The sequence below is a fragment of the Lonchura striata genome, chromosome 12, assembly GCF_050655825.1.
Source record: "Lonchura striata isolate lonStrDom1 chromosome 12, ASM5065582v1, whole genome shotgun sequence".
Lineage (NCBI taxonomy): Eukaryota > Metazoa > Chordata > Aves > Passeriformes > Estrildidae > Lonchura > Lonchura striata.
The window spans coordinates 7,640,378-7,663,577 of record NC_140714.1 but is presented as its reverse complement, the minus strand read 5'-3'; the positions used below and the strand labels follow the sequence as shown (position 1 = coordinate 7,663,577).

The 23,200-nt window shown below is 40.3% G+C and overlaps 1 protein-coding gene across 1 annotated transcript in view; it reads left to right on the top strand.

The window, feature by feature from the left end:
• PTPRG (protein tyrosine phosphatase receptor type G) overlaps positions 1–23,200 on the top strand; it is a 391,091-nt gene that overhangs the window by 256,220 nt on the left and 111,671 nt on the right. The window contains exon 5 of the mRNA XM_021537228.4: positions 3–98. Within this exon, the coding sequence (XP_021392903.4) occupies positions 3–98 (96 nt within the window). The remainder of the gene's footprint in view (positions 1–2; positions 99–23,200) is intronic.

Genomic DNA, 23,200 nt, shown 5'->3' with positions numbered 1-23,200 from the left:
AGATGCAGATTTACTTCTACAATCCTGATGACTTTGACAGTTTTGGAACAGCAGTTCTAGAAAACAGGGTGGTAGGAGCCATGGCCGTGTTTTTTCAAGTAAGTTAAAACAAAGGCTATATCCATAAACCAAAGTGTTCACTGAGTACTATCTAATTCATTGAATTATTTCAAGCTTAATGGATGCATCTGTTTTCTTGTTCCTACCTGTCTAAGTGAAAGATATTTCATATTGTCTATGTGTGATTTAAAATGTAAATAAGTATATTTAAAAACATAATGAAAAATTTTGCCTGGATTGTTCTGACTTTATAGCTACTTTACAGATGCATATTGGAGAACACATTTATCATGGAACTTCCTTTGCTGCTGAAGCACATTGCTGCAGTCCCTGGAATACTAACAAACCAACACCAACTGGTTTTGTTTAGGGAAAACTTAAAATTCAAATGTAGCTGGAGAGAAAATTAATCAATACGTTTCATCAATCTTATCTGTAGCAGCTTCTTCTAAATTGTCATAGTAGCAAGTTCTTGAAGAGAGCAGATTTCAAATGAGTGAATTTATGCATCCACTTGTTTGAAATGCATCCTGAGAGATGCAGATCTGGGGCTGCTGGGTGAGCTCGTTTGTGGTTCCACACGCTCCAAATCTGCAGCGTGGGGCAGGGGCCACTGCTGGTGATGGGAGTGTCACCTGTGGTGGTGGCATTCAGCACTGTGAGCCCCCTGTCCCCTCACATCAGAAACGGGGTCTTACCTTTCTGACTTGAGGGTGAACTGAAGAGAGGGAGCTGGAGCTGCTCCACACCACCAGGCTGTCACAGGCAGAGAAGTAGCTAATGAAGATTTGAAATGTCTTGGGGTCTTGCTTTTCAGAAGGCAGGGAAGGGGAGGGAGGGAAGAGCAAGGGAAAATGCTGATCCTTTGTGAGGTTTCACACTAGTTTTTACTGAGGAAGAAAGTGATCTTACTGTTATCTTTGTGAAGCCAGATAAAAAGGAATATGCAAATACTCATATGTAAATACCTCCCTTTTTCTTATGATGTTAAGAGTGACAAGCCTGACTCTACTGCTCAAATTAAGTAAGGTTGTCTTTTTGCATGACACTGATTTTGATCAAATGCTTTGATAAGGAGAAAAGGACAGATCCTTGTATTGCATAAATTGCTGTAACTCTGCTGACATCAGGATAGTGGAAGGAGGCATGTTAAATTCATCACTGTTGGATTCTGAGCAGTTCTGTGGCATTTCATATTAGGGCAAAGTTGGTGGAGCAGTGATAATTTACAGTGGCATGGCATGATGATGATTCCCCAGATTTCTTAATCTTAATGTACTACAGGGAGCTTTGGGCAAGTTGGATTTGGCCATACAAGACAGAAGTTTAGAAGCACAACAAGCAAAGGCTGTGAAGGATCATGGGTTTGGTGTGTTTGCTGTGTCAGAAGGAGTCTGGGTTTGTGCCATGGTGTGCACTGCGTGTTGTGGCATCATCTGTCTGGAATTTAACTGCTAAATTACCTTGATGGGCTTCACATCAGCCATGTAAAGCACTGCCCCATGTTACATCACTGTATTCCCTAAATCCTTTTTTTTTACAGGATTTTAAAATTGTGGTGGGACTGCGTTTGGTATTCCCCACCTGCAAAACCAAGTGCTGCACTTACTGTAAGTCTCTCTTTGCACAATGCCAAGGGAGCCATTAAAATAACTTAAAATGGTGTGTGATGCTGTTAAAAACCCCTTTGATTGTCAGAGACCTCAGGCTTTTCAAGACCCCGACTGAGTGTTATAGTCCCCTCAGGGAAGTAGAAATCTACACTGCTCAACATTTCCAGCCCTGCTGGCCACAGGACATGAGGCTGTGAAATCTGGATGATGGTGCAGCTGGGCTCCTCTGCTCTGGGAGCTGTGAAATCTGAGGCCATAACTGATGAGCACTCTGATCTTTTCCAAAGAGTGAGGTCAAGGTAATTCTTTGGCAAAGTGACCCAGGGACAACCTGGTTTGCTGCTGCAAGGAAATGGTTGCAGGGGTTTTGGCGTATTTTCCTTTCCTTTTGGGTTGAAATGAGAAATCAGTGCTGTGTTGTTAAACTCGTGAATATATCAGGTTTTCTTCTGGGCAGCTTTGCTCCAAGACAGAGGAGAGTTGAGGAAGATTTGTAAAGCCCAGAGCCCCCAGTCTAGAAGGGCATTTGCTGAATTCTGGCACCTGTAAATAAACTTTAGGGACACCAGTGTGGCAGCTGCTATTTTGGCCATCATGAGGACTTTCCAGAATAGTCCCATAGGGCTTGAATTGTTGTACATAGGGTTAACACAGGCTTATTAATGGATGATGATGATGATGATCCTTTGCAGATCCTTACTGTGTTTGACCAAGGTGCTTTTTGAGCCCCCTCAGCTGTGTGACATGTGCTGGGCTATGACTTGGGAAAACCTTTTCCTTGAGAAATCCTTGGTGTTCCCTGAGCCTTGCTCCCCAGGACTCCATGAAGATAAAGTTGCCATGCAACTAATTTAAAGTTGTCTTTGAAAATTGATTTCTAGCAACTTTTGGATGAAATGTCCCTAAGATGGTCAGGTTTTGATTGGCAGCTTATGTTGTTCAAGTACCACAGCTTTCTGTTTTCCAGAGTTTTGATTCCATCTTGAACTCCAGCTTTTAAAAATTGTAGCAAGAGAGGTCATACTGTTTTTTATAAATGCATTAGAAAACTGTATCATGCATGCTTTTCTATGTAAATATTTTAACATAAATTATTGGATACATTTGCCATTAAGATTTGGATTTTCGCTAATGTGCTAATGCTGTGTTGGAATGAATGTGCACAACACTGGCTGAATTTATAGTCTGGCAGGTGTTTTTTGTTTGACTGATGTTCATAAATGTTCCTTTGAAAATCAGGTTCTCCAGTGAGTGAACATTATACTGAACTATATAATTATTGGTGAAACATTATATAATTAAGTAGTCTCTTTCTTCCTTTTTAAATAGTTTAACTTGGACCATACAAGAATTTTCCTTATTGAATTCATTATTTCAGGGGCAATTTCCAGGTAAAGTACATTGGTTCTGAACTTGGATAATTGAAGCACTTGGAATTTTGTTGTGATTAAAGCTGTGCTTTTCTCATTACTTTCATTTTCAGCTCTGTTGATAAATGCTATTTCTGTTTGTGTGCTGCTGGTTAGTTGAGCTGACAAAAAAACTAAACTAAGTAACAATCCTTGCAAATACAAGCTGCTATAACTGCTCATCTCTGTATCTCATTGTGGATAGACATAGGGAGGGTCTCACACAAAATAGCTCTGCAGGGACTCTGTCACAGGTATTGCCAATTTGCAAATGAGATGAGCTGGCCTCAAATCTAGCTGGATTTCCTTTGTTGTTAAAGAGAACTCACTTGTTATTTTAGCAAAAATCAAAATCCCCTGGAGACAAAGGAGAGAATGCCATGACAAAGGAGACCTTGCCTTCTGACAGGTTTTCCAGGAGAATGTGTTATGGCCATTCCTCTCAGTGTTGCAGTGATTTGGTGTTTCTCAGAGTGAAGCTGATGGTGGTGGGAGATGTTCAAATTCACCAGCCCATCACCTCCTGCTGCCAGCACCCTCTGGGCTGGCAGGAAAGGCTTCTGGATGTGCAGGAAGGGTAGTGATGGACCCAGCTGAGGGGCTCTGTTTTGTGGCAATCCTAAATGAGCCTCTGGCTGCACGTTGGTCCCACCAGCACCTGGAACACATGCAGCACATCCCAGCCCAGCCAGGCACCTCAGGCTTGATTTAAATGATCCTAACTTGAATAGTTGGTGCTTGTGTTTCATTTCAGCCCACATAAAACTCAGCTTGGTTCTTCTGGCTCTGGGCCTTGGTTAATTGTCAGGCTGAGCTTGCTTTGAAGCAAACCAGGAGTGGAAGGCAAGGCCCAGGTCTCTCATGGTTCTTGAGTCATCCGTTCCTCATACATGTAATACATATTTATAAGTCACATTTAAAATGAGTATTTATTTGGATTAAATGCATTCAGACATATTGCACAGCTCTGTTTTAAACATCTAACAATATAATTCATTGCATACTTCACTACTTGCTTTATTAAAGCCAAACTTGAAAGTGTTCAAAACAAACATATTGCTTTGCATTTGAAATATTCATCTTTTAGTCCTGCAGTAGATTCATTATGGCAGAGAATACTTCATTCCTTGATTACTGCTGTGAAAAGGCACAATACTGATTCCCTAAGCACTCATCAAATATTCGATAACTCAGAAATTCAGGAGGAGGTGATGGAATTCTTGTTCCTACTGGGAGGGCATATAAATCTATTTTATATTTGCAGAGAAAACCATCAGTGATTAGTTACTGTGTCTCAGGTACTCAAACAAATCATCTCTAAAGAAATTAAGTAAAAATGAATTTTAAAATAACTTTTAGCAATGCTTTCATCATTAAAATTAGCTCCATAATGATGAGTGATGTTGATACCTCGATCACTCAAGAGCTTCAGCAGTGCAGAGCTAGATTTTTAAAGGTAATTAGGTACTTGGCAGCAAATGTGCAACTAGCAGTATTTTTAAAAGTACATAGAATGAAAATCAAGGGTTCACATGTCTTTAGCTGAGCTGACCTCCAATGCAGACATGTCTTTTCTTGAAGAAACTACTCTGTAGCTCTTTTAACTTTTAGATCTATGTGTGTATTATTTGCATAGAAATGGATTTACATTTGCTAGCTACTCATGTGTCCAGGGATGTGTTCTTCAGTAAAATGCATGTTTGTGGCCTTGCTGTTTGTGACATTTTTTTGGTAGTAGTTCTTGGTCTGCATCATCAATATGATCAATCACTCACTTTTCACAGGGGCCTAAATGAGCTGAACGCAGAATAAATTGGTGGAACACCATCAAAGCTATTCAATATTTGCCAAAAATATGCTTTTAAAATGTATGCTTCTCAAACAACAAATTTCAGCTTTTAGCTTCCCTTGGAAGCCTTTTTGTTCCCTGTTCTTCCATTTCATTAACTGTTTCATGTGTTTGGCACTGTAACAAAACAGATTCAGTGAATAAGTGATTTAAATATGGTGACTGTTGAGAAAACCGCATCCAGTAGGAGACAGGGTCCCTCCCTTGTCCCCATCTCAATTCCTAGAAATTCCCTGATTCTGCCTCTCCCTTATTCTAATGCTTTTTGAAAGTCTGAGCAAAACTAATTTGATTTTGACAATGAGAATGGAGAGGTGTGCACTTCTCTTGGAACATTATATCCACCCACATGAAGCATAATCAGTACTCCAGTGTTTAGGCAATATCTTAAAGGTGATTTGCAAGAGTGAAAATAACACATGGCATCATTAACATGCAGAACATCATCCAGAGTCATTGAGAGACTTTTCATTTATTTTAATAGACTTCAGATAGATGTAAAGAACTTAAAATTGAATTACAGTATTAATTATTTTAATGGTTACATGGAACCCATGGGGTTTTATTAATAGTAGCTCATGAATAAAAAAACTGTTGTTATTGATTAGCAGTGTTATTAAGTATCAGTACAGGTGTATTTTTATTATCATCATACCATGAAGATAAGTACAGCACCTTATTCAATAGCTGTATACCAATAACTCTCCATGTAAGTGAAGACAAACAAAACAATTTGAAATGTATTTTTCTTTATTAAGTCCAGTTTTGCAGCACTTTGAAATGTTGCAGTTTTTTGAAAACAGGAGTTGTTACTAATAACAGCAGTACTAGGGCCTTTATATGGTTTAAAAATACTATAGAGGTACAAAGTAGATACCCTGACATGTAAAGACACACTAGAGCAGGTGGATGTGGCCCCTACAGCACCAGAGTACATTTTTCTGAGAAACACATTGCACAATACGTGCCATGGGGTGTGGTGACATAAGGATCTCTAGAGCAGAAAAAGATTCTCCTCATTTTCCAACCTATAAGTGGAGATAAAAATGCCAAAAGTGCCATCATGGAGAATTTAAATACAAAATTTTGAGAGTTTCTTAAATCTGTTAGATTTGAGTAGCGTTCAGTATGTCAGTGGCACAGAACAGCCTCCAGATGTTTTTTAGCCAAAATATGCAAGTTTGGGTGCCTAATAACAAGTGCTCATGCTGAGCAACATCTTCTGACACCATTTTGATTGGAGGAGGGTTTGGGTAGAAGACAAAAATTCATGGAAACTATTTCTAAAAAAATCTATTCTACCCTTTCCATTAAAGAAAACAATTTTTTTTAAACTAAGCTCAAAATTCTGATTTTTTATTTCAACTTATGTTGAAAGTTTCTTATGGAAATATGAATATTTTTTGAATATTTTATGTAAAATAAGAAAGGAAAAGGAGAACAGATGGGAATAACTCTGAGAGTAAAATATATATCTATATATCTCCAATTTTTTGCTTATTAAATTTCCAGTGCTTAACAATGAGACTTCCTTCTGATCCATACCTCTGCCCAGATTAGTCATGTTTCAAATGACGTTTAATAGTAAAACTACTGTTTACAACAGTTTTTTTTTTTTATTTTGTTTTAAAATTATGGCTTCTTGTAGTAATCTTCTTCATCCTTTATTTTGGTACATAAATGAGAAGGCTGCCTCTTGTGAGCACTAGGCAAGCAATCCCTGATGAAGTCTTGAGTTTGGTAGAGGAGCTTCAAAAGGTTTTTAGTTGTTGAGGATGATGTAGTTGTGAGAAGGGCAGAACTGCATCCCTTTCCAGAAAGGAGGGCAGATAAGAGGGTAAGGAAGGGGCAGACTGCAAGTGTGAGCCCTGGGACCTTACTGTGAGCATTTTGGGGAGCACAGGGAGCTGGAAGGGGTCTGTGAGCCCAGCAGTGTTCATCACTCAGTGCTGCTGGACTCCAGAAACTCATTTTGTGAGCGACCTGAATTGCACTGAAGAAACAGTGGCCCTTTCACCTGTGGGTGAGATAACACTTCAGTTCTCCAAACTTTCAGCATCACTAAGACACACCTTTGCTGCTGGGGTACTGTGCAGAGCCCAGGACTCCCTGATGTCGCATCCCATGCAAGCAGAGGAGTTTCTGTCTGTGTGCAGGGCGCTGTGGGTCTGTGGGGTCAGGCTGCACACTTGCCATGGCTTGTGGGGAGAAGGAGCTCATGTGGCTGAATGAGTGTGAAGAGCAGAGGTGTTCACACAGCATCCTGAGCATCCTGCTTGGAGGAAGGAGGCACAAACGTGTGAGCGAAAGCGGGGCTGGCTTTGGAGGCACAGCCTGACAGGGCGGCTGAAACAGATCGTTCTTGGAAGCAAACACATCGTTCCACTTCTGCTTGCCTGTGTTCTGCCAAGAGGCATTTGCAGTCTCTAGATTATGATGGCTGCAACCTGCTGTGTTGAAACTTTCTATCCACAGGCTGACTGTGCAGTGTAGAAGGGTAATTTACCTTATGTGCACTTACCTTCTTCGGTGCCCAAGCAATCATCTTCCTTTCCGTTCTTCTTCTCACTCTGTGAACTTGTTCGTGGTATTTTCCACCAAGGCAAAAACTCTGATGACCTCCAAAATGCAATACTTTCAATTAAAGCATTTTTGTTAGATGGAGTTTTAAAGGATATGGGCAGTACTGAAAGTGGTGCCATACAGTTCTTATTACAGTTCAGAGCAAAATACCAGAATGCACACAGTCTTTGGCTTTTATTTCTAATCTCAGACATATCTAGGAAAATTAATTTCCAAAGTATTAAAAAAATCTAATTGAAGGTGAAAATTAGAATGAGATAATTTTTTTCCCCAAATGCACTGTCAATGCTTTCTTAACTGCAAAGTCTGAGACCACAAGTCACAACTTGTGCTGTCTGGTTTGGATGCAGCACCAAGGAGGGGGGATAACAGTGGGGATGGGTTACCAAGTGACTTCTGTTTTTGTGATAAATCACAGTCCTTTGATCCAATTTATTTAATGGAAAAATCACAATTACTGATGTTAGGAAGGAACCACAAACTTTCTTGTTGTTGAGAGGGCTTGGACTCCAAAGTTCTGCAATGCTGCAAATACAAAAAACTGCACATTTTATGGGGTCTGTCCTCAAGGTCTTGAGCTATCAGTCATAACCATTAATGAGAGCTGGCTGTATGTGTTGCATGGGAATAGGTCTCTGTGCTCTTCTGGTTTAATGTTCATTTGAATGTTAGGATCCCTGTCTTTTGGTTTACAGCATTGTAAATGTTTTTGGCCTGCAGTTTTTTTGCTTTCTGAATGATTCTTAATTGATTAATGTATTGAGATTAATCCCAAGCAGCATGCCATTATTAACTTGCTTCATTAAATTACATACCAACCTGTTAGCATTAATTCTCATAACTGTCCCCTTACATTTTAGTGTTTTTATTTTAATTACTTGCCTCAAGAACTTGATCAGCATGCATTTGTGTATTCTTTTCTTCCCTTTCCTTTCTCTCATCCTTGATGTTCAGAAGTGGAATCAGTTTAGGAATATTTATAGTGTCTAATGTCAGCTTCTTAAACACAGTAATTTACTTCTCTGTGATTTAAAAATGTGCTGTTAAAAAAAAAAAAAAAAAGACCCAAAAAAAACATTTTATAGCCATGCCATAAAAATTTTTAAGTTTATAGAAAATGTCTTGTGGAGTTTGCATTACTAGACTCCTGAAAATGACACTTACATATGTAATATGTAAAAATTATAGTTGTCAGCCTATTATCTCACCCCTTCTGTGGTTCAGGAAAATTGAGACTCAGGAAGTCTACTGATTATAATCATTAGACTAAAAAACAAATTGATTCCCTAACTACAGTAGTAGTTTGTGCATTTTAGTCTCTGTGCATTGTTGATGCATCACTTGGTCACTTTGTCAGACATCACAAAGCAAACCTCGAGCTGGGACAGTGGGGAGGGACCCCCAGCCTTGCTGCAGGTTCCATCACTGCTTTAGGGGAGGCACAGCAGCCCCTCTGTGTCTGAGCACTGAGAAACCATCAAATGTGGCTTGTTTGTAACTTTGTGATAACAACAATTGCTTCATCTGTGTCTTTTACATGTCCAAAATCTGGTGCACTTTTGCTTGACCTTTTCTTTAAGAAAGAGAGGGAGAAGCTGGAAATAATGAATCTATTTTTTTACTAAGTTTTCGGAGAGTTTTGCTAAAATTGATCTTAGTTACAGAATCACAGGAGATGTAAAGATATACATTCATCTCCTTTCCTCTCCTCTCTCCCAAGCAGAACAGTTGCCTCTGGGAAATCCCTGATTTCTCCCACGTTTTAGACATCCAGCCTGGATTCCAGGAATAGTTTTTTATACCTGTCTGACTACCTCATTTTAAAATTTGATTTGGTTATTTTTATTTTAATTTTTTTTAACAGTCTCCATATTCATCTAGCTCTCTGACCCATTTGTCTCTCAGAAGGTTATAATATCAAATATATTACATGTGGTTTACATTCATGGGAAGTAAATTGAGAAATCTAACATTTCAGCCAGGAAACTCCAGTTCTCCGGTCCACAATTGCCCAGTTCTGCAGGATTTTGAATGGGATTTTGTAACCCTTAGAAAAGTTATACCTGTTTTTGCCCTTGGTATCTTCCATGAATTTGCAAAGGCTTCCTATGTCTCTGGTTACTAGTCAGTGTTACGGCAAATTTTAAGCAAAGGTGAGCACAGAATCTATTCATAAATGATTGCCTAGTTTCACTTTGTGCCATAAAAGAGAGATTGGTTGTAAAGTCTGAATATATAAAATAGATGGGTAAAACTGGGGCTTCCTTTCCCTTTAGATCTTCTGGCTCAGATGAAAAAGTTATTAAATACAAGCTGTTCTGCCTGAAAAATTATTACTGTAGTTCTCAGCTATAGCAGTGCCATGTTTCTCCTTGTATTGGCAAGAATAAACAATACAAGCTTCAGACAGAATTTCCTGGGTAGCATACCAAATGTTCTGGAAAACCTTCTCGGACAGAAGCTGATACATTTTTAATACAAATAAAACATAATTCTTTAGTCTCGTTCCAGTTTGATCCCTAAGGTGGAAAAAGTATACAGTCTATGCATAATTGATGTATTTGTTTGAAGTGTTTAGCCAGATACTCCATTCACAAAGTCTCTTTTTGTTAATAGGTTGCTGTGAGATGTAAGAATCACTTAGGGCTCTCTTTGTACAAATAAATGGAACGTGTTGTTTTTGGTACAGCCAGCGAGGTGGTTGCACAGTCATCCTGACTGTGCCTTGTGCTGCCCACACCGTTCAGCCTTAGTCAAATCACAGAGCAGGTCTGGCTGAAATGTCAGTATTTTCTCAGATCAGAAGTGATGGGAAAGCATGAAAGCATGCAAGGGAGAGAAGAGGATGGCTGGGAGCTTTCGGGGGCACACGGATTGGTGTCGGGTTGGCGTGTTTGTGTGAGCACCACCCTGGCTGTTACCAATGAGATGTGTGGTTTCTTGAGCCATTCCTAAACATTACACATGATGCAAAGCAAGCATGCAGGAAAATATCCTTCAGCAATTTAATTATCATCTGTCCTAAATTACTGTAAATCCAGTGTTAAAGGTTACTGCCAGAGGGTTCCGTTGTTGCTGGGTTTTGTCATCTGTAGTTTCTGTGCTGCAGGATGACTGTGGGAGAGGTGATTATTGAAGATGTTCTGAGCCCGTGGTTTTCATTCCAGAGGTTAGAAAAAAGGCAATGAAAGTAAATCATAATCTAGTTGGTCCCTTCTTGATGTCTTTGTACAGATGTAGACATTTGATGTATGTATACTGATGTATACATACATCAGTATGTATAACTGATGGTTTCATTGATAATGCTGATGGCAGATCATCCCCAAAATAATTCTGCAGCTGACATGGCAGCTTGCCCAGAGCAATCCTGGTACCTGGTGTTTTACCTCCTGTGAATGTAAACCAGAAATCTTCACGTTTATGGGGTGGAGTTGAGGTTGTGTAAACGTGGGAACCTTTTTACAGCATGACTTTATAGCAGCTTTCAGACATATCTTCTATATCTAGGTTTCACTGAAAAGCACATTAATTTGACTAAGGTGATGAGGTCCAAATGAGCTCAGTGGTCCTGGTTCGAGTAATTTAAAGCTCCCTCTGTTTAAAGTTCAGGTGTGCTGGTATCAGTTCCCAGAACAAAACCAGCACAGAAGCTGGGATTTGCTCTTATGTTCTGCTGGAGATAGGTGAGAGTCAAGAATGCCAATCACCATCTTATTCTATGCAGAAAAGTGAAATGTGTTAAATAAAGATTGCTTAAATCTGTTCAGCACCTCTGAACAGTGAGTTTTGGTGGAGCAGGATTTTTCCTATGAGCTTATGGTGTTTGCAACTGCTTCACAGCTCTGAGGAGCCAAGGAAAAGCTGTCTGGCTGACACCATCGGAACAGTATTTAGCTGCTGATTGTAACTGTACCATTTCTGTACATCAAAAATGCACTGAAATGTGGTCATTATCAAGACTAAAGAGACTTTCTGCAAGAGGGTATTGGTTTTGCAACATCTCTGCTGTATCAAATGAAGCCTAACTGAAGATTTGGCAAAGTGTTCTTTATGAGTAAAGTAAAATGATGTACCACATTAGAAAGGAGCTTGGTTATTAGAAAGCTTAGTCTTGCTCCTGATGAAATGGATTTTTTTCACTATAAAATTCATCTTTACTTGCTGCAAGAATATTGCTAAAAGAGATTAACTTTGGATCTCAGTGTATTTTATAGTGTGTCTCGTTATTTTAAGGCTGTAAATATATTAGCTGATCTGTATGTTTCACTTAAGTTATTGCTTTCTGGGTTTTTGAAGAAATAGGATCATGGTTATGCAAGAACCATGAAGATTGAATTAAATCACCCCTTTTGATATTTATTTTCCCTTGGGATCATGATATCAGATCAATATTCAAAAACAGCTTTATGGGTAAGTGTTGATTAGAAAGCAAAGCTCCATAACCTTAACACTTACGCTAGCAATTTTTTGATGCATTTTATCTATGGTTTGTACGGAAATTTCCATACGCCTGTGTAAAAAGTAAGAAAATAATTTTATTATTTTCTTACTCCTTCCTCCCTCCTGCCTACCTTGCTACTTGGCAAACCTACTGTATCATATCTAGATCCTGTAAAAATATCTAACATAATTTGAAATGCTCTTGTGTGAAACATGATTAGACTGCATCAATCACTTTTCAAAGATTTTTTTTCCTCATCATTTTCTATTCTAAACTGCTAAAATCACACTCTTCTATATCCTCCTGCATTTCATGGGAGGCATGAACAGACAGATAGTTCCCCATCTTGGGTGAACCAGTCTTATTAAGTACTCTCCCAAAGTGCATACCAGTCAAATTAAGCTTTAGGTTAACGTTTTGGAATGCTCTCCTCTTGCCAACTCATTACCAGTGATAGGGCAGAGCAAACTGTTGCCTTCTGCTATTCCAGATATCTACAGAGATTTATTACATTTCAGATAATAAGCTTACCTTCCTAATAGCACACAGCCCACCCTGCCTTATGGCTTGACTTGCCTCTGCTGATAACTTCAGCAGAGAATTAAAGGCCAGAAGTAAAGCTGGCTTTGAAACCTGTCTGGGTAGAGCTGTCTGGGGGTCCCTGTGCTGTGGATGGGAACATTCATCATTTTGGAGTCTGAACTCACTCATTATCTAGAGCAGCTCTGCACTGCCCCTCAGGCTGATCCTGATCCTCTCTGTGGACAGATGGTGGTGGGAGAGGAGGGTGATGCCTGGGTTGGTGGCACCACCTCAGTGTGCTGCAGGGCCAGCTGGGCACTCAGGTTTAGAGAAACTTGCTCTGTGCATGCAGTACAGCTGGCTGCTACCACACCTGTCTAATAGAGCTGTTGAAAGACCATCTAAATTCATGCTGAGCTGTGGAGATTATCTCTGTCAGCTGTTGTTGTGTCAGAAGCAATTTTTTTAAATGCTGCATTTGTGTCTTATGTGGCCAGCCTATGTCTGCCTTTTAGAAAGTGCCCTCTTCCTTCCTTCATTACCGCTTGCATTGCATCTGAGACGTATAACTTAGATATACAGTGTCTTAACCCTAAAAATAGGAGATTTTTTAATGCCTTCATCATCATGCCATATATATTCACTGCCCCCCTTAAAATCTGAGTGTAAAGACAGCTGCAAGTGCAGGTGCATCCTACCAGTGTGCTGGGGATACAAACCAGACTCCAGGAAAGATGAGATGCTCCAGCATGAAGCTTTTGGGCTGTGGTGCTGCTCTGGAAAGCCTCTCATCCTCACAGCAGCCAGCAGTGCAGTGCTCCTGGTGTGCTTGTTCCAGCTGGGCTGGAATTCTGACTCTGCTGGGTCTCAGGCACTTTGGGCATGATTGGCTGTGCAGCCTGGCAGTGAAGATGTCCCTCGGTGCCAACCCTCTGTGGAATCCCTTGGCTCTTCAGCTCCCTCCTAACAATCAGCCTTTTGGCAGGGAAAAACCTGTTGCAGGGTGTGGTGTCAGCTGCAGGTGGTTGTATGAGGGTGATGACATCAAGAGACCACGCAGCCTGACAGACCTTAAGAAGAGAGATAAGAGACTTTTCTAGAGGTCAGCACCAAAACTGGGGCTGTGCCAATGCATGAGCCAGGAGCCTGGATGGTCCAGCTGGCCTGCCACAGCTTTGGTGATCAGATCACAACCACTGTTCATGAGCTGTGGACACCCAGGAGTTACAGTGCTGGGTGTGAGAAGAAATTGAAAATAATAAAGAAATACAACAAATTAATAGCCAGGCTTTCTGGCAAGCAGATTCAGAGAGGAGGAGAGGAGATGGAAGAATCTTCCTGAGAGCATTCCTATGTACATTCACTTGCAGGAAGCATCTTCACTCTTCTGGGTCAGGCTAGACTTGTTCAAAGAGCATCTTTTGTTCTAACCCTGTTTTAAGTTTTGTTTTAAATCCTGTTCAGTTGTATTTTATTTCTTCTCTCATAACTTTCCCTGAGATTTTTAGATTTTGGCAATTTTGAAGTTATACCCTGTGCAGGAGGAGGGCTTCCTGACCAGAGACAGAGACTGAAAATGCCCTCCATAGATAGGTCATGCTCCACAGGAGCACAGGCAAGCTGTAAGAAGCCCATGGAGCAGAGGCATGAAGGCTAGAGAATCCTGAGGAGTTCTGTGGCTTTAAGATTATCACCTACTCACAGTGATTGAATAGCATTCACTTTGCCACTGCTGAAATGTAGAACATCTTGAAACAAGCACACATGTCATGTTAGTTTTTGTATTTCTTTGTATTTCAAGAGGAAGAAACTGCTGCCACAAACTGAATGTTTGCCAGGCTTTTAATGCACTTGTGTTCTAAGTGCTGTTTTTCTGCACAAAATTTGCCCATTTGTTCTAAACATGAGCCATGATACTTGTTGAAATGTTTTTTTAAGGAACTGATTGAGTTGTTGGGTCATGCTAACCAAGAGAAAAATAAACATCTTGACATATAATCCTCACTGTTTTTGTCTAGTGTTACACCAGGTGAAATGGAGGTGTTGAGCTGTTCTGTTGCTGCAGAGCTATAGCAGTTTAGAAGCAGCTTAAAAAAAAAAAAAAAGCAGGCCACATCCTGCCACTCTTAATTCAGTGGCTTGAAGAAGATTGAGATGGTCTCCTCATTTCTCTCACCTGCTTCTTGGAGTTCTACTGCTGTGAGTGCCCAGGGACAGCTCTGACTGGCTCTTGGTGCACCCACACTTCATTCCCACTGGCTCTGGAGCCCCTGGCAGTCCTGCAGCTGCTACCCTTGGACCCTGTCTGCTGGCACCCAGGTTTCCCCTGGACAAGCCCACTCACCATCCTCAGCAGCCAAAGCTACTTCTTTCTTCTGTTCCCATGAAGAACATCTCAGGGGGTGGAAGAGCAGAGGAACTTCCTTGGAGAGGCAGGAGGTGGAGAGGAAAAGGTGGGAGAATTGTGGAAGGATGCTCAAAGGGGGTATGTGGAACAGTTTAGGAAGGGAGGATGCTGTGACATTTGAGGAGACAGAAACAGCTCACTGGGTGGAAAGAGACACCAAGGAGGATGTGGAAGGTGTGTGATGGAAGAGGAAGGCAGCTCAGACATGAAAGTGGAGTCAGAAGTGAGGAAACTGAGGATTAGTAGGTGCTTTCTGCCTTAGGTACTATGAGCACCAAACTATGCAAGTTCATAGCATTTTGCAAAGCTGCACACACCTGCAAGAACTACATGGCACTGAAAATTTACAAAAACATAAATAAAGATGAAACAACTTGCTTGAAAGAAAATTAGAAATACAAGACTGTATTGTAGTTGTCCTTTAGTGCTGGAAAGTATTAATGAACAGCACTGGTTTAACATTGGGTCCTTGTACCACAAAGATGCCTGCAATTCTGAGAGCCTGCCCATCCCAGTTTTGGGAGGCAGTTTACACCAACCTCCTTAGAAATGAGGTAAAAGTAGTGGCAAAAAAACTGTGCTGGAATTTGATTTTTCAAAGCATAAAATTAAGGAGGGGAAAAAAAATCTGCCTTACAATCATTTGTTTTCACTGGATTTCTAATTTAATTGTGAACTGAGGTGTGGTTGTCATTAGGGAAGTGACTGTGTAACTTAATTGACATTTCTGCATCCTCTGTGTTTGTGACTCATAGATGCTGGCTTGAGTCATCTGTACTGCCTGGCTGGAGGGAGCCCAGGGCTGTGCCAGGAGAGAAAAAAACAGGACTTTTCTTGTGGAATGAATGAAAGATGTTCGGAAGCTGAGACGATTCCTTTTCTTTATTTTAAAGGAGAGATTGATGTGACCTCTCTCACCAAAATCCTTTGTGTAGGCTAGAAAAGAGAAAAAGGCTGGAAATCTCTGCTGCATCCTAGGCAAGCTTAGCTGGAGCAATTAAATTAAACCCCTGCAAAATGCTGGAGTTCCAGATGTCCATCTGAGCTATTCCTTTTTGCCCAGGAAATTTTCCTGTTTAGTCAACAGACTTCATTGCTTTATTTGCATTAAAAAAAAAAAAAGAGTAGGAGATACTTTTTTTCTCACTTGCACAATTTTGTACCAAATTCAAGCCAGGAGCAGAAGAAAATGAGAGCTAACTTCCATTTGTGGTTTCACAGTTTTGAGTTTAGCCTCTCCAAATGTGTGAAGCTGTACATCAAGGAGTGGGTGTCGTTAGATGATCTGGCTGTAGTGCTTGTTATATTTTTCCCTTACACCATTTCATTTTCCTTCCTACTTAGGCCAAAATGGTTATTTTTACCTAAAAACTGTAAATTGAGCAAATTGCGAAAACTCTTAAAAGAGACCCGACTTTTTTTTTTTTGGCCCCTTTTTTTATTTTTTTTTTTTTAACTCAGAGGATGAGAACAGTTTATACCTGATGGCAGTTTTTATAAAATAGCCTCCATCCTGATAAAATGTTACCCCCTGGTGTGTCATTTTTCCAGCTGAACTGCTAGTAGGATTGAGAGATCTTGCACACTGCTGCTTAAATAAATAGACTACATGCTCTATGAAGAAATCATATTATTTTCTCAAAGGAGAACAAGTAGGCTCAGTGCACTGAAATTGCTTTAAATAAACTTGCAGCTACTGTAGCCCTTTTTTGCGCAGCTGCAGATGGTAAAGTCTATCAATCAAGCTTTCCCAGCTTTGAGAAGCTGCCACTGAAGCTGCCTCTCCTCTTTGCTGCAATTACATTTTCGTCTTTTACAGAACTTTGTATCTGAGATATTCTATTGCTCTAATCAGATTTTGCTTTTGGGTTGAACATATCTTTTGTTTTTCCTTAGATATATGTGCATTAAGATCTTTCAGTAATTTGTTGTTTGAATGTGCTATTCACTGGCACTAAATTAGCTGCATTTGTGCAAGAATACTTTAGGGAAATTAATTAATTCAGCAATTGAATAAGTCAAAGTTTGGTCAAAAGAGTGTCTTACAAAAAAAAAAAAGGAAAATACATTGTCTATTGTTTTTTACCATGCTGCAGGTTGCAAATCTTGTGATAGTGAATGAAGGAAGTGCTGTGGAGAGGGAGTTGCAGAGTTTTCCTCACTCTGGAGCTCCAATCAACCACTGCCAGCAGGTTACAATGCACGATCAATGTTCCTCTCTGCTAACAAAGGAACTCAGCGTGCACAAACACAGAGCACTCTGAGCTGAGTTATTAAGCACACTTAACTCTTCCTCAGAGTTTCATGGTCTTGCGCTTTTTTTTTTTTTTTTTTTTAATTTAAGATAGTATCTTGTGTCAGGATGTTGCACCAACAACAGATTCTGTTCAATGTTCTTCTCTGGTAGCCACTGCTTTTTTCTTTTTGTGACACTGGTATTTCAGCCAACCTGTGGTGCAAAAGTGACTATTTATGCTCCTTGTGTTTTCAAGCATCCCTACTGGACATAATGAAAGTGGAAGTTGCTGATCTATAAGCTATTTTCTCCCATCCTAGTCCCAGAACCTCTGCAACTCAGGTGCAGAGGCAGCAGGTACAGAGTGATGCAGGGGCTCAGTTAAAGGCTGTGAGGAGCAGTGGCTGCAAACAGCTTCATTGCCCTCAACCAAGATGAGGGACAGCCAGAACACCTTACCCCAAAGTCAGTTTAATAGCTTTTAAAACCATTGTGGAAAAAGTACCAGGAAAAGTTCAGCTTCCTCTTTGGCACTGCTAGTTAATACACCCTGCTAGTAGATATCCTCCAATGCTGTAGTGAAATATGAAGTTAATACATCACTAGCAAGCTTTCAGTCAGAATGATGTATTATTCAAAGTGGAATTAGCTAGAAGGATCAATGCACACCCATTACTCTATTTAAAATAATCATTGGAAGACTCATTAACTTTTTTTTCTTCTTCTCTTGGAACAACATAGTGAATGAAACATTTAGGAGCACCTCCTCCTCCTGCATATGCACCTCTGTGACTTCAGTATATTTTCATTCATAGCAGGATTATTAATACCTGAAGGCCAAAACCCAAATTTAACTCAGCAGAGTTTGTCTTCAAATCCCTAAACCTGAAACCAGTTTCCATAGGCAAAGACAAAATCAGCTGTGATGCACATTTTTTAAAAAATCAAAGGTCATGGCAATATCTGTGTGAAATAGTGCATGTGCCACCTTAAGGTTCAGTGTCATATCTTGCCTGGATACTTGTTATTCTCTCTGATTTTACAGATGAGTAGAAAATTGAAGTATTAAGGGGGCTGTTTCCATCTCTTGTTTTCCCTTACAAATATATTCTGCGGGATACTTACTTTGGGCAGTTCATTCATTACACAGCAAATGCCTTCTGCCTCCCTGCTCACCTCTGTCAGGCTGCAGGCTTTTGGCCAGATTTGTCCTTTTGCATCAGCTCATATGGGAGATGTGCAATTATAGCTTATATGGGGGAGATGGAAGAAAATATCATCTGTGGAGGAGCAGGAATATATCATTCTTGGATCATTTGGTGCTTGCGAAGGTGAAAAACTTAGAGCACCAAATCTAGCTTATCATTATGTCGGGAGCTCTGTAGGCATTTTCTTGGCTTCACAGATAGCTCAGTGTGCTATTGTGTCAACCAGTATCCCTTCTCACCCATCAGTTCTCCTGGAAAGCTCCAGATAAATATTTCCTGCTTTATTTCAAAGCAAAGCACATGTAAACTTTTCATATCTGTTCATCCGCATTCCAGATCCGGCTGAAATCTTTCACTTCCTTTTATTCAGTAATGTTTAAGAAACTAGATATTTATCCACAATCAGATTTTACAATGTAGACTTCAAAAGGGAAAGAAGCAAGAGGTGGGACAATGGAGTTAGTGCAGAGCAGAAGGGTGTGGAGCACAAAGCCAGGATCCTTTCCAAGTGCTGCAGACTGATGCAGGTTAAAGCATCGTTGTTCAGAAGGGTTGGGAGTAGGGCTGCCCAAGCTGATAGCTAGCCCTGTAATTATTTGGCCCTGAAGACACAGATTTGAAGAGTTTCAAAAGCCATATCCCTAATGCTTTCCCTTTAGTGAGAAAAGACTGTTTCTTTTGATGGTGATTATCTTGGATTCTTTAAATCCTGTTGCTGTGATGTTAAAATACGTATTGTGTGGCACAGTGTTCACATTAATGGGATTCTTCTAATTTCTGTTCTAACCAACTGAAAATCAGGTCCTTTCCCACAGAGATTGGGGACTGGCATCTGTCCAACATCACTGAGCTGATAGAAGAATAAATTGTTTAACCATGTTGATTGTCCTGAAACCCTACAGGACAATTTAATCTCTGCAGCCTAGTTAATTCATAATAGTTTTCTTTTTCTTCTTTGCTGTTTGTACAGAGTGCTTGGAGCTTAGGTTTTTGGCTGGTGAGTCGTATTATCTTAACTGCAGGCTGTATGGGAGCTGAAGGCACACAGTTGGGGGAATATTACCCCTGACTTTCAGTGTTGTAATTGAAAGTAGAGTTTGACACATTGGCATCTTTCTGTGTCAGCCATTGTCAGTGGCTTCAGCTGCCACGGTTAAGTATGTAGTCATTCATCCTTGGCAGGCAGCGTCCTTTGCAGCAGGAGAGGATGGTCTCTGGATGTTAATGCTCAGCACTCTGGGAGCAGCTGGCTATATCAAATTCAAGGCATGCAGATTTTCTTGGCCATTTTACTTAGCAGATGGGTAAGGCTTGATAGATTGAAGATTTAGTTTCTGAGTCAAGGGCCAAATGTTGCAGTGGGAGAGAAAAGTAAATTATATCACTATTCAGAGGGGAAAGGCTCAGGTACTGTATCACAAAATTGTTGCCATTCATTTTCCTCTGCCTTGCACAAAATGCATGTCATTTCACCTTTCAATATAGCCGACTGTGGCATTCTCCTTCACTTTGAGATGCTTTGCAATACTGTCTGTGAGCCCATTTAATGAGCTTGAAAGCAGTCACAGCAAATTTATGACAGTTTAATGTCTAAATGCCAGATATTTTTTAAGGTGGAAATTAAAGAGAAATTTGTATTTTGTATCAACCCAAATAGGTGAGTTTTCTTCAGTTCTTTTTTCCCCACACCCATTTCTTCTAACAGATTTTTAAAAGGAAAGTGTATTCCCTACTCCTGATCTGTTCAAATGATTAATTATGCACCTACTTCTCACAAGGTAGCTGGTACCAGTGATCATTAGAGAGCTTTGTGGTGCTCCCTGCAGACCTCCTTGGTTGGTAGGAGGATAATCTGGGTTTCAGATAGGCTGCCTGGAACTTTGGGCAATAGGGGTATCTGGTCCTTTGGACAGGGGTCTGAGAGTTAAGGTCTGATGTTGCTGTGTGGCCTCTCTAAATGCCTCAGTATGTATTTGGGGGTTCCCCTGCTTTTATTTGTTACTGTTTCTAAAATAAGCAGGGTAAGATCAGTATGGTTGCCTGAAATTTTTTTTTTTTTTTTCAGTTTTATAGAACTGTTTCCAGCAGAAAGACAGGTCATGGATTACTTACATGACTTTAGCATATGGCTTTAATTATACAGCATGTGGCATAAATTTTAACACTTTACAAGTCTGCTGAGTTTTGATAAATCAGGGTCTTCAGGAGGTTCTGAGTTTGTCCTCTGAAATAATCAGATGAACAGAGCACTTTGCATGAACAGCTTTTAGATGAACAGGCTGCTTTACAATGAGAGAAGGTTGGTGTTTTTTAACTCCTGAGCACATGCTGAGCTCAGCACAGGGGCAGTCTCTTGCCCAGTAAAGTCTATTTTCAGATGCTGTGGCTTGGTGGTTGGGTTAGCGTGCTCAGCCTGGCTGAGGTGCTCTGGTCTGTCCTCTGCTCACATTCCTGCTCTGCTCAGTCACTGAAACTGTCCTTTTGGAGCTTTAATGTTATCCTGAGAAGGGGCTGAGCCCCCTAGCCTGCCTCCAAGGGTACAGCTGTAGAAGCAGCAGGACTTTGAAGCACAGGCACAGCACATTGTCCTGCTCAGAAGTGTTAACCCTGCCGTCAATAGAGTTCATGGCTGATCAGCCTTGTTCACTGAAGAAGGAATAATTTCTCAGTCCCTGCATCAGATGCAGGAGCTGTAAGTAAATCCAGCCTGTCTAGAGTATGATTTACTGTGACTTCATGTGAAGAACATATCTGGTTTATGACTGCAGAATGTGGTCACTTGTGCCTTGCCTTTTCCCATATTGCAAATATTTGTCTTGTTCATTGCATTAACATCAAGCCATTCTTTCTATTCAGAGTGGCATGTGCACCAGGTATTGAAGTCACCCAAAAGGTACAATAAACAAGAGATTTTGCTTCTTCGTGTCATGTTCATCCCATATTTACCCTATGGTGAGAGCTCTGTTAGCACAGGAAAATGCTTAATGATATCTCTGTGTTTGTTTTTCCATTGTGCTTAGCATGATGGTTACCTATTTATTTCTGCTGAAGAGGATTACAGACATTTTTCAATTATAAATTATGCATGCAAGCATTATTTAATCTGTTTACTGCAAACCTATAGAGTGTTAGTCAGTTTTGAGCAAAAACATCTTGTACAGGAAGCAACATTTGTAGTAGTGGGACTGTGGGTATTTTAGGGCAATTTCAGGATGCTTTTCCATCTGTCTGTTAATACTCACTCTGCAGCATTGTAGGCTTATGTTTGTGCCTGGAGTTCCTGTGGCTTAAGGAATTTGTCATTCTCTCTGTCTCTTCTGGTAAGGTCTTGAAGAAATTGGGGGGGGAACTCGCAGCTTTTCACTCACAGCAAAAGGTTTGCCCAGCTTAGGCAGGTATGTGTTGGGTGAAGCCAAAGTGCCCAGACCCAGTTTCAGGTATGGGATCTTTCCCTAAGGTACCAGCAGAAATGTGGAATGTAAGGTCAATCTGAATAATTCATTGCTGTTGTCCTTCAGGATATGTTCATAAGATAATAAAAAAATACATGTCTGGAACACGTATAACAAAGAATGTTAAAAACAGTTTGTAGGAGGATATGAGCTCAAGCTTCATGACATGGAATCATAAAGCAGGTCAGAAGGATACTTCTTATTCTGGAGATGTTTTTCTTTCTGCTTTTTTGCCTTTTTTTTTTTTTTTCCCTTCCCTTCTTTTAAATATCAGCTGTTATCAGAGACAGGATTCTTGTATGGTGAATCTCTGATCTCAACCAGTGTGGTAGCTGCAGGCCAGTTAAACCAGAGACATGCAGCAGTGGGGATAGAACTTGACATTTTGGATTTCAGAAACCTGATTTCCTCTGTGAACATAGGCAGAAAAAGGATACAAATAAGTGAAAAAAAAAAAAGAGAGATGAAATTCAAGGTGGGTTTTTTGGGCTGTTTAAGAATTTGAAGAAGAAAAATACGTAAGAAAGCTTTTGTTCTGAAGTGTGAACCCTTCCACAAAATGAGAAAACTTTTGGTCACTTTTCTAATGGTCTTGCCAAGATCCTGAAACAGTTGTACTGAGGTGTGAGACACTGTGTGTGAATGTAAGGTAGGGGGAAGGAAAGCATCTGGAAGGAAAATAAAGCTATATCCCATGCAGGTCTGAACTGACAAGTGGTACTTATTTGAATATTATTTTTAAAGAAACATGAGATCCTGCTCCCCATGCCCCTTGAGAAAAGAAGATTACAGATGCAGGGAGCATTTGCCTTCCAGCCTCCACGGCAATCCTGTGCCTGTTGGTTTTGTGCTGTTGAAGAACACATTTGCAGAATGTGCTATCAAAGAGGCTGCATGGCTGGATCTATACAGCCACACCACCTCAGATTAAAGGGGCGCTGCCAGGGCTGAGGTTAAGGATTGATCTACTTTGACACAAAATCCCAAAAGGAAGAGTTCTAACCTTTATGATCCTTTCTGTCTATTTGCTTTTTTCAAGCTGATTGGAGCTGTCACCAGAAATAAAACCAAAGTAAACAGAATAAAATTCTTTACCACTTATAGTTAGGCAGCAATAAATAAAACATTGCTTAAGTCCAGAGCAAGATTTTCTTATATTCTTGTACTTAAATGCTGGTAGCATTTTAATGATTTTTTTTCCTATGGTGCCCATTGTTAGAGAAACCTGGATAAATGGAAATGATGCAGGAATGTGTCACACAACAGGCCCTGTATTTTTAGTGTTTCTTTTTGATTTGTCAGATGTCAGACAGAACCTACAAACTGGGTAATTGGGTCCACTGTCCTGTGATTATTATTTATATAGGATCCAAAGTGTACAGAGCACCCTTTTGGGCATATAAAAGTTCATGCTTCA